The sequence below is a fragment of the Propithecus coquereli genome, unplaced genomic scaffold (genome assembly GCF_000956105.1).
Source record: "Propithecus coquereli isolate 6110/MARCELLA unplaced genomic scaffold, Pcoq_1.0 Scaffold403, whole genome shotgun sequence".
NCBI classification, from domain to species: domain Eukaryota; kingdom Metazoa; phylum Chordata; class Mammalia; order Primates; family Indriidae; genus Propithecus; species Propithecus coquereli.
The window spans coordinates 1,351,651-1,364,142 of NW_012149764.1; the positions used below are offsets into that span (position 1 = coordinate 1,351,651).

Below are 12,492 nucleotides of genomic sequence, written 5' to 3' on the forward strand. Positions count from 1 at the left end.
AAATGGGGGTGAAATATGCCAATTATTAAAATTTACTCTGAAGTGCATTATCAAATAAATGGGTTGATAGATGAATGCAGAGAGAGAGAGATGAATCGATATATGGTAAAACAAATTTCTCACTCTGGCTGACTCCAGATTCAGTTTAGAAATCAATTTAACTTCTTTATCTCCAGGCAGTTATCAATAATAAAAGATCTTTGGACATTTTAGCTAACCAGAAGAGAAGCCATACCCTTGCTAATGTTTTACACTGTATCTGGATTTATGCTATAAATGAGAAACAACTTATACCTAAATTAAAGAATGACAACCAACTACCTAAGGTAGACCCAAGGCACTGTTGAGTCTAATTTTCATTATTAGGCTGGAAATCTTCCAGAGGGCCATTAAGTACGTTCTTAAAATACTTTTATACTTTAGCTCATTTTTCTGTTGCTTGACTTTTGTTGTCCAGAATCTAAAAATGCTCAAAAAATGATTCAAAGACAAAAAAAGGATGAAATCATTCTGACTGACACTCAAACTGAAAATCACACTTCTGCAAACAACCTCATCTTTAAAGAGAATCAACAACAGTGGTGAAGATGGACAATTCTTGGTGATCTCTCCTGCAGCTTTGAATGAAGGAAGACTGAAAGGAGGGCTAAGTATAAAAAATGTTTTCATATTCCCGGAAAAGACTGTTCTCTAGCCATGGTATCAGGTAAGCACCAGGGCCAGTTTTAATGACAACTCATATCAGAAAACGTGCTTCTGAGAGCCAACCAATCAGTAACAGCTGAAAGTGAGCCAACGGGAGATTTGTCTTCAGATAAGACAGGGAGTTGGGATAGGCATAAAACTTACCAGCATGAGACTCAAACTTCAGCAAAGCACTGCTGCATCCCAGAGTAATCAAGATGGACTCCTTCCCCACGCGGCAACATTCAGTGTCTTTGTTGAGTAAGCATTTAAAGACACAGACGCCATCAGCTATAAAGGAAAAAAAAAAAGAATTAGGCAAATCTATTTTGACTCTTGTGAAAAACGTTCATGAATATCATTCCTGCATTTCTCTCATGTTCTCAAGGCCCCCCACTTCTATCTTCTTGATATAATGTGTCCTAGGACATATGTGAACATGACGACGAGAGATGAGAAGAATATAACCATGACCAAATACCAATTCTCTGAATGTGGGTTAACACACAGCACAAAACTGACTCTTACTGGCTCTTGCCTTTGTGCCCAGGGCCCTGTTCCCACAACCCTTATATTCCCCCAAGTCAATTTTATGTCTCTTGACACCATCCCAGGAGAGTTCAGGTAAAGTCTAATTCTTGAGCACCTACTATTTGTCAGAGACGTCACAACAAATCTTCATTATCAGTATTATCACTGACAATGTTCCTTGGTGAAGGCAAGGCAGAGAGGGGTGGGGAGCCTGTGGCTTTCTGATTTCAAGATTCTTCTTTTTTATGCACCAAAGCAGGCAAGAAAAGCTTCATATCTCTCTGCAGCACGCCTTTTAATAAAAGGATTTGTTCTGCAAAATTTGGATTCAGTCAAAAGGCTGCACTTAAAGGGCCTGGAAGGCCACATTTTGCCTTCAGGCCATAGGTTCCCCACCCTGCACAGTGTGCTGAGGCAATTGTGATAAAGAGGGAGCTTAGATCATTGGGAACTAACTAGCTAATCCTTCTTTTACAGGTTGGACAGGCCTTTAGCATTGGGCAGCTGTAGTGTGGTGGAAAGCACAATGGACATGAGGATTTGCTTTTATCTTTTTTTTTTTTTTTGCAAATATTGAATGATTTTTATTTATTTATTTACTTACTTACTTTAGGATATTATGAGGATACAAACATTTTGGTTACATTTTATGTCTTTGCCTTGCCCAAGCAAGGATTAGAGGCATGCCCTTCCCTTCTACAATGCTTTTATCTTTGAAAGTAAACATGAACTTCTAAGTTCCATTTTTTCATCATGTGAAATGAAAATATTGATGCTTATTTCACAGGCTTTGGTGAAAACTGAATAAAAATGGTAAAATAATTCCTAAAATACTATTAAAATAATAAGGGACTATTATTATTTCTCCTATTTAAAGTAGATCTTTTTATGGCTGAGTAATACTCCATGGTATACATATACCACATTTTATTAATCCATTCATGAATTGATGGGCACTTGGGTTGATCCCACATCTTTGCAATTGTGAAGCACTCTGTGATAAACATTTCAGTGCAGGTGTCTTTTTGATGAAAAGTCTTCTTTTCCTTTGGGTAGATACCCAATAGTAAGATTGCTGGATCAAATGTTAGTTCTTTGGGGAATTTCCATATTGTTTTCCATAAGGAGACCATTCTCCTAAGTGAAGTATCTCAAGAATGAAAAACAAAAACCACATGTGCTCACTATTAAATTGGAACTAACTGATGAACATACATGTACACAGAGAGAAGCAAAACTCAGTGGAAATCACCCAGAGGGTAGCGGGGAGGAAGGCAGGAGCAAAAATCTACCTAATGGGTACAATGAACACTATTTGGGTGATGGGCACACCTACAGCCAGGACTCATGCATTACAAAAGTGATCCATGTAACCTAAAACATTTGTACCCCCTTAATATTTTGAAATAAAAATAAATAAAGTAGGTCTTAGTTCCCTAATGCCTTCCATTCTCCCTTATAAAATCAAACACAGAAAGTGTATTAACTTCAAAGTGTAATTGTATGTAAAATTCTACTGTTATATATGTGTACATGCACATTCATGCACACACATTCAGAATACACACACATGCAGAGTTAAGATGACCAAATATTTTCAAATATTTCCCTTACTCAAATAAATGTGTACCTCCTGATGAAAGCATTCACAAATAACGTTCACAAAATGTCTTGGCTCGTTAAATAGTGCAAATGTTTTGAAAACATTTTCTGGGCATCAAACATGATTGTAGGTTTAGTTATTACAGCCCAGTCAGCGTCTCAAAGGCATCCATGCCTCCTAGCGGAGAGGTAACCATGAATGAAGATGCAGAGGGGACTTTGGGACTCTTCTAAATATGTTCTCTGAAAATCATAAGAAATATTTTTTCAAGAAATTAGAATTTTTAGCATTTTGCCGATTGTTCCTCTTGTGGTTTAGAAGTAGAATAAGATAGAATGAAGATGAAATGAGAATTCTAGGCTCCTACTGTTCCTTGTACCTACATGACTATTGTACTCTGTAAATTCTTCGTCGGCAGTGGTAATTTTACTTTATTTTGAGAATCAATATCTTTTTTCTAAATCAAAACCTAGCATCGTGCCCGGTACTTAAATGTTTGTTGAATCAGTGAAAGCATTTCTCCATGTATTGATTGAATACCATCTCCAAAGAGATAAAAAGCTTCAAAATTTATCTAGTTCAATTATCCTTAACCAGATGGGCTCAGAGTATTTTGTTTTATTGTTTGTTTTGTTGTGATCTGATTAAAGCATAGAGTTGTTTTTTTCTACTTCTATAAATTGCAACATGCCTGCCCATACATTATCCCTCTTTTTCACCCTCTCCCTATCCTCCATTTAAATATGAGTGGAGAAGATCTTTTTAATAAAATAAAATCCAGAAATGACTGCTACTCAAAATTTTACTATATACTTATGTAAAAAATTTGAAATATCTTAAACAAAATTGAAAAACAATGATAAGCTGGGAAAATATTTTCAACATCCATACAAAAACTTAATATTCCCAAAATACAATTAGCTCTAAAAAATAAGAAGCCTCAAGCATCCCTATTGAAAAGTTAGCAAGAAGAATGAATAAACAGTTGGTAACTATAAAAATGCTGATAGCAAAAAAAAAGTGAAAAAAAGATTCTCAGTAATAATCAAAGAAATATGTAATAAACCAGTGAGGTCAATTTAACATTTATCTCTCATTGTTAACATTTTTTAAACACCTACTAATAATATCAAATGTTGTAGAGGGGATAAGAAAACAGTGAACAAGTATTGGAACTGTCAATTTGTCTATTTCTGGAATGTATTCTCCCCTTATGAGTCAAAATTTATGTATTCTTGCTAGACATTCAACTTGTAATTATTTCTTCCAGAATGTACCTTATCAATGTAGATGAATATATATTCAAGGATGTTCTTAGAGTTGTTTACTATATTTAGAAAAGGTAAAGAAGTGAGTCCATCACTTACATGGTTGGTTAAATCAAACATGGTACCCCCATGTTCAGGTTGCAGACAGCATGTAAAATATAGCAGCCATTTAATGTTGTGTTTATCTTTATAGAAAATTGTTTAAGAAGATCTTCACCAAAATGTCATCAGTGGTTTCCTCTGGAAGGAGAGATTTGGGGTCATTTTTATTTTTCCCTTTCCAGAATTCTGCCTTGTTTGAATTATCTAGGTGACTACTTATTTTTACAATTAGAAAAAATAAGAAAGCTATTTTCATTTGGTAAAAAGCAATCAAACAAAAGACACACTGCCATCAATGTATTTCACCACACTCTCATTCTCACTGGGAATCATCTTTCTTTTTATTTTTGCATTTATCAGATATTCATTGGTACTTCATTTAAAATATTTGCTGAGGAATTACTGTACCCAATATAATCGTTATTTTCATTACTATTTATAATCATTCATGAAAATCAACATGTTCCCATGTTTTTTCTTTGCTAATCTTATAACTTCTTTTATTTCCTTTCCTATCTTTTGACCGTATTAGTACCTAAAACAAACATTATAAATGATTTCTGTTAACTAATGGAATCAAGATAAAGACGCAACTATTTCAGGGGAAAGCATATTATCAACTGAGGAATGTATCTTTTTAAAGAATTTACATTAGAAAAATGAAGAAATACGATAAAAAATTACTGCAGAACATGCACCTAAGTCCAAGAAGTACCGTAACACTGGTGAAGAATTGAATGGTGGAGATCCTTTCCAATGTACACTGTGCTACTAAATTGTGACTATAAATTGTGGCAGGGCCTCTTTCTTTCAAGTTATTGCTACTACTACGACTAACTACATTTGCATAACACTCTGACGCCATCTTACAAACATCTCATATCACCTCTTCAGTGACCCAACTATGCTGGCCGCTTCTGTGTATTTACTATTATTCTGCTTCTCTCATTAGCCACACTCTTTGCCATTTTTTCAAAGGGCAAGGCCTGAGCGGATGATAGCAGCAAAACAACAAGCAGAAAAAGTTCACGTGTACAGAATTTAGTCAGTTTTAGTGAAGTCCAGAGCCTTGCCATTCCCTCCCTGAAAAAACCATTTGTTCTTCCAGAGGTCTCTCAAAGAAAATCATGATGATGGTGAGTTCGGATGCCTCCCTCTATCCTCTCTCTCAGCCTCATCTGACAAATCTCCAAAGGCACACCGAGAAATCTCATTTTGCAGGTGTAGACAAGTAACCATGGAAAATGCCACAGGGTAAGGTCAAGAGAATCCTCCCCTCTCTTAACAAACATTTCTCTACTTTTCCAATATAAACCCTCTCTCCTTTCAGCCCATGCAAATGTAAAATCCAATCTCCATAGGAAAGCTATAATACTAGTTGTCCAAGAATATTAGATATCAGGCACAATTTAGAACAGCGGTTCCACAAAATATTAATACTTTTATATATAAGTTACTAAACAGAACAGAACTCATTACCTAATAATGTGATATACATGTCAATTCTATGCTAGGTGACCCTCTTGATATTTTCTTATTCAGAAATGGGAAGTTAGGCTACCTAAGGACTGTGTCCTGGAAATGGATAATTAAAAATGATGATATAGGCAGCACCTGTATAGATGGAGTAAAGCATACAGATGTATATATTCCTTGGAGACTCATCCAAGTTGTTGCATGTATCAACAGCTCATTCCTTTTCATTGCTGAGTAGGATTCTATGATATGGATGCACCACAGTTGGCTGAATCCTTCAGATGTTGAATTATTTATCTGGGCCATGTCCATTTTGGGCTAATACTAATAAAACTGCTATGAACATTCATGTACAAGTGTATATGAACAGAAGTTTTCATTTCTCTGAGATAAGTGCCCAAGGGTGCAATTGCTGGGTTGTGTGGTAACTTGCACTTTTAATAGTTTTGTACGAAACTGCCAAATTGTTTTCCAGAGTAACTGCGCCATGTAACATTCCCATCAGCAATGGACAAATGATCCAGTTTCTCCACATCCTGAGCAACATTTGGTGTTGTCACTATTTTTTTATCTCAGACATTCTGATAGTTGGGTAGTGATATCTCATTGCGGGTTTAATTTGCATTTCCCTGATAACTAATGATGCTGAACATCTTTTCATGTAGTTATTTTCCATCTGTATACCCTCTTTGGTGAATGTCTGTTCATGTCTTATCCACTTTCGAATTGAATTGTTTGCTTTTTATTGTTGAGTTTTGAGAGTTTTTCACATACCCTAGCGACCGGTCCCTTGTCAGATATGTGGCTTGGAAATATTTTCTCCCACTCTGTAGTTTGTCTTGTTATCCTCTTAACAGGGTCTTTCACAGACCCAAAGTTTTTAATTTGATGAGGTCCAACTTACCAAATTTTCCTTATATAGGTCATGTTTTTGGTGTCAAATCTAAGAACGCTTTGCCTGAGTCCCCTGACCTTGCCTATTGTGTGGTCTCATTGCACCTCCACTGAACAACTGCAACGGTTTCCCCACTGCTGCCTGCTCCTGCCACTGAAAACGAATTCACACTACTCCAAACTGCCAGATTACCATTAATGAAGCACAGGTGCGGTCATGAAAATGCTCTACTCAAACCTTCAAGGATGGCCCCACTGAATACTAAACTATAGTCTCTCCCACCTGGAATTGCAAACCCCTAGCCACTTTTCCTGCTTCTGCCCAACCACCTCTCATCTTCTGAACATACACTGCACTACAGCAAACTAATTACCAGCTGGCTGCTCTCTGAAAAGGACTTATAATTATGATGGCGGTAGGGATGAGAACTGGAAGAGTGGGACTTCTGAAGTGATACACACAACGCCTTGTCTGCCACTGAAAATATTACCTAATTTATCAATGTCCACTTTAAATGCCACCACCTCCATGGATCCTTTCATGGTTGCCCTCCAACTGCCATGAATTATCTCCCTCACTTCACTCACTCAATAGCATTTTGCACCTCTCATACAGCACTTAGCTTATTTCCCCATTTGTATCCAAGTCTATCCATTTTGCAAGATGTCAGTCTGCCCAAGGGCAGGAATTGTGTCCTCCTTATCTTTGGTTCCCCTGAAGGACCTGGTATCCAGCAAGGACCCAGAATTGTTTACTTGACTGGAACCACCATCAGCATCGCTCCAGCTGAGACCCACACGGCCTATTCACCATATCCACCGTTAAGACAAAGTAAAGGCGGAAGCTTCACTCACTTTCTAGCCTCCAGATCAGCTTTAAGATTTTTTTTTTATCATTCTCTCTTTTCTTTGGCATCCTTCCCTCCACACATGACTGCAGCAAAAAGAAGAAAAACAAATAAACACTGAAACCAATTCCATACTGAAATTTTAAACACCTCTGTGACCAATATTTTCAAATCAGAAGGAAGTAACTTTTCATTCTGCCTTTAATGAAATCATATGCCACCTTCCCTAACAGCTTCTCTAGAAACCTACTGCTCCCTCAAATCTGCTTACAACTCTCATCTTAGCAATTCTTCAGCTCCTCTTGCAATTTCTCAAGGCAGAAAAGTGACTACGTGCCAAAGATCCTGTGGGTGCTAGGACTTCCAGGAAAAGAAGTAATAGATTTTTTTTTCGTTTTATAATCCCAACATTTTCCTATCAAATACACATCTACTGTTTCCAGTACACAGAATAAGATTGAAAAAAATACTTCTTGAGTTAAACAACTGAATCAAGACAGTCACAGAGGCCTTGCTAGCTTCTGAACCCACATTAAAAACAAAGACAATAAAATTTCAGAGCATTACAGATGACAAAGAATCAATCGACAACTTGGCAATTTTTAGACTTTGTTTTCAACACTGGCAAATGGTTTACATCTTTTGGTTTATAAAAAATGTTTTCTCTATTATGATATGAGGTCAAAAAATGTGTAGTTCCTCATTTCTTCATAGGAATATAAAATTCTTTCTACTTTCCCTAAAGATGCTGCTTCTCTCAAATTTAAATTTAATTTCATTGTGAATGTCTCTTTAGGGTAACCAAATATTATAGAATCTACATCCTGTCTGGGTAGACTTTTTTCAGATCACCAGATTTCTCCTTGTGGCTTCTAGACTATAAACTATCCTCTTATAGTCACCCAATCAAGGAAAATTACTCTGATGTGGATTCCCCAGCTATAAAAACAAAAACGTGGGAGCTGCCAATGAAATAACATAAAATAACAACTTTGCTGTCAAGAGTTGTTGTAGAGATTCATTTTTGTTTTTTCCCTGAAGCAGATGTGGTGGAACCAGGCGTCTGCAAGCCTTGGTCTGGGGGCTCATTCATACGTGCACGTGCGACTAACATTTAGGAGCATCTGATGTAAGCCAGTCACTGCTGATTGGCACTAAGGGGAGGTGCAATAATAAATAAACTGTAGCCAGAGCCTTAAGAGAGCTCACAGGGCATGGAGAAGAGGTCTGCTCACAGTGCTATGGTACTCCAGAAAAACAAGCAACGAATTTTGCCTAGGAGATCCCTCATAGGAGACATCACACTGGATCTGAGGCTTGGAGGAAAAGTAAGAGCTTGCCAAGTAGAAAGGAAAGAAGGGGAGGGGAGGAGGGAGGTCATTTCAGGCAGGGGAAACAGTCAGTAAGAAAGGCTAGTGAATTAACATGTCATGCATGAGCATGACAGACCCAGGAACGAGTGGTTCCACATGGTTTGCAGATGGAGTAATGAGTGTGAAAACATCGCTCTGTACAGGGAGATCAGAGCAGGGATTTTAAAAGGTTTGATTTGCCACAGTTAATGTTTCCATTTTGACTGAAAACAATTGCTCACAGTAACACAAACAGAAACAGGGGGGTGGGGAACTGAGCAGCTAGCCACCTGTGTTGAGTATTTTCAAAGCTTTTACCTCATTTACTCCTCACAGCTATGTGGAGTTTCTTAGGCCCATTCTAGAAACAGAAAACTGGAGCGTCAGAATTACTGGGGGGTTTGCTTCCACTCACTCAGTCTGGATGCTGTCGTCTACTCTCACTGCTCTGCATGTGTGTTTCCCTGGGACAAGTAAAAAGAAAGGAGCAACAGACTAAGAAAGGGACTGCAAAATTCTTCGGTACACGAATTCTAGGATCCTGTTTCCAAAGTGCTTTTTGTTTATAGTCAGGTATAATATCTTCTTCTTTATTTAATCTTAGCTACTCTTAAAAACCCGTTTTAAGCCCCACCTTGAAGGGTACAGAATCGCTCTAGCCCCTGAGGATCATCTTGCCAGGAATTAATCACGCGTGACTTTCTTTCAATACATTCATTCCTCACCACACATTGTTGATCTGCTCTTTTCAAACCAGTCTTATTACCCTCTTAACTGATAAGCCCCTTCAGATGCCTTATTCAAGGCTTTTTCTCCAACAGCCCCCACCTTAATGCCTTGAACGCAGAGCACATTCACCAAGGGCCAGTTCCCTGAGTGTAAATCAAGACTCCTTGGCCTGGCTCTGAGAAAAATTTTGAGAAACTCTGTAGAATTTCCTCCAAGAAAACTGTGGAGCCAGATGGTTTTACAGGCAATATTTTATCAAACATTTGAGGAAGAGGTAGTTTCTATGCTATTTAAACTGCTCAGAGCAGAGGAAAGATGGCATGTATCCTAAATCATTTACAAAGTCAATATAATAGAATAAAATAACTCAACAAAGATACTCCCAAAGTAAAGATTAAATTCCATTATGAGTTTGGAGGCAAGATGGAGACGACACAGGTTTGAATCTGGGTTAGAGCACTTACTAGTGTTATCTCCTGGAGAATATTATTTGACCTTTCCATAATTATGTTTTTTATTAATGGTAAGATAATAAATAAAGTGCAATATGACGGTATAGGTTCAACAAAAGTGATAATGATGCTTACATTCTTTCTTTGCCTGGCACTGTTCTAGGATCTTTATATGTATTAATACCTAATTTTCCCCAAAACCTTGAGGTAGGGATTACCCTAATCCCCACTTCTCAAGTGAAGTAACTAAGACAGAAAGAAGGGAACTACCACAGTTACATAACTTATATATAATATTATAGTGCTATGGTTTGAATGTTTGTATCCCTCAAAAATTCGTATGTTGAAATTCTAACCCCCAAGGTGATGACATTAAGCACTGGGGCCTCTGAACCTTCACGGATGGGATTACTGCCCTATAAACGAGACCCAAGGGAGCTTGTTTGCCCCTTCTCCCATGTGAGGGTGCCATGAGAAGGCACCATCTATGAGAAATGAGCCCCCGACAGGCAACGAATCTGCCAGCACCTCAATCTTAGACTGCCCAGACTCTAGAACTATGAGAAATAACTGTTTACAAATTACCCAGTTCATGGCATTTTGTTGTAGCAGCCCGAATGGACTAAAATAAATAGGGACAGGATTGAACTCAGTCTGGCTCCAGGGTCACGTTCTCAGCAGCACCTCTAGTCCTTTAAAATTAGTAATTTTATTTTAAATTAATAATGACATTACAATTATGTCATATTAACAAGGCAAAGGAAAATATGTGATATATTTTATTGATGCTGAAAAATTAAAAAAGAAAAACACAAATAGCTTTTTACTGAAAAAAAAATCTTTAGTAATCTGGGGTAAATCTTTATTAAAATAAAGAATATTTGTATTGCACCAAAGGTCAATGTTGGGCTTAAGTTTGAAATTCACTTAAAGTCACAAATAAGGCTGGGTGCAGTGGCTCACGCCTGTAATCCTAGCACTCTGGAAGGCTGAGGTAGGAGGATTGCTTGAGCTCAGGAGTTTGAGACAGCCTGAGCAAGAGCGAGACCCCATCTCTACTAAAACAGAAAAATTAGCCAGGTGTGGTAGCATGTGCCTATGGTCTCAGCTTCTCAGGATGCTGATGCAGGAGGATCGCTTGAGCTCAGGAATTTGAGATTGCTGTGAGCTAGCCTGACATCACTGCACTCTAGCCCAGCCAACCGAGTGGAGACTCTGTCTCAAAAAATAAATAAATAAATAATAATAAAAAATAAAGTCACAAATAAGACCAACAAGTTTGCAGAAAACTCTATTAACTTACATTGTTCTGAGCATTCTAGCCAATGTAATAAGGCATGAAAATAAACAAGAGGTCTAAATATTAGAAAAGAGATGGTTTGTTAGCAGATCAGAAAGAATCAAGAGAATCAACTTAAAACTTAAACTTAAAACTTATTCACACTAATAAGAGAGTTCAGAATGGGAAAATGGTTACAAAATAAAATTACTCAACTCATTCTATATGTCTGCACAAAAAACTCATTAAAAGTGTAATTCAAAGAATTCTATTTTTAAATAGCAACAAAATTATAAAACAGCTAGAAATGAACTTAGCAAGAAATATGAAGGACAAGACCATATGAACAGTGGGGTACATAAAAGACAAATAAATGCAAAGTCTAGAAGTTGCCTGTAAGTCCAACAAGAATTTCAGTGTTTTTTGTGAGGAAATTGTTCTATGATTCTAAATTTTGCTCAAGAAAGTAAAAAGATGAGAAAAACATGAATTTCTTTTTGTGGGGAGCAGGAAGGAAATAAATAAATAGCAGACATAATATTATCAGAAATTTAAAATGAAAGCTGTGTAGTACTGGTACATTAGTAAGCAGATGAATGTAATGGGGAAAAGAAACAGAAATTAAGTTATCTAAGAATTTAGTATTTGATAAAGGTGCCATTTCAAGTAACTATGGGAAGGATTGCTTTTTAAACAAATAATGCAGCAAAACAGTTGAAAAAAACTTAGTTCCATGGTAGAGGGGAAGCTTTCTTTAAAAAGAGAAAATCCACCCTTCTCCTCTCTTTCTCCATTCTGCTACCTGGAAAGCAGATGTGATGGCTGGAGCTCTATCAGCCATTTTGTAACCATTAATTTCAGTAGGAGTTGAATGGCCGAGTAGTGAGTTGAAAGGAAGCACCTGCAGGTTTCCTGAAGCAAACCCTGGACTGGTAACTACTGGACCTACTGGTGAGAGATAAGTGGACTTCAATTTTTTTTAAAAACTATCATTTAGAAGTTTCCTGTTATATGCAACTGAACTGAATTCTAACTGATACAGATCCTACCTAAAAACTTAAACCCAAACAAACATTACTCTTTTTTTTAGATGTAAAGATGTTTATGATATATTTTTAAAGGGTTCAAATATCAGGAAACTGGTAACATAACTTCAGTAGAAAGCAAAAACTATCAAAACTGAAAGGAGAGATTGGCCAATTTACCATCATCGGGAGGTGTACTTTTCTCACTAATTGATGAAGCAAACAAGAAAAAAATGTAAGAATTTAGTT

At 37.1% G+C, this 12,492-nt stretch overlaps 1 protein-coding gene across 1 annotated transcript in view; it reads right to left on the minus strand.

Annotated features, from left to right (window-relative positions):
* LOC105817242 (histone-arginine methyltransferase CARM1-like) overlaps nucleotides 1-12,492 on the minus strand; it is a 252,075-nt gene that overhangs the window by 133,889 nt on the left and 105,694 nt on the right. Inside the window, exon 3 of the mRNA XM_012652874.1 lies at nucleotides 850-975. Coding sequence (XP_012508328.1) covers nucleotides 850-975 — 126 coding nt within the window. The remainder of the gene's footprint in view (nucleotides 1-849; nucleotides 976-12,492) is intronic.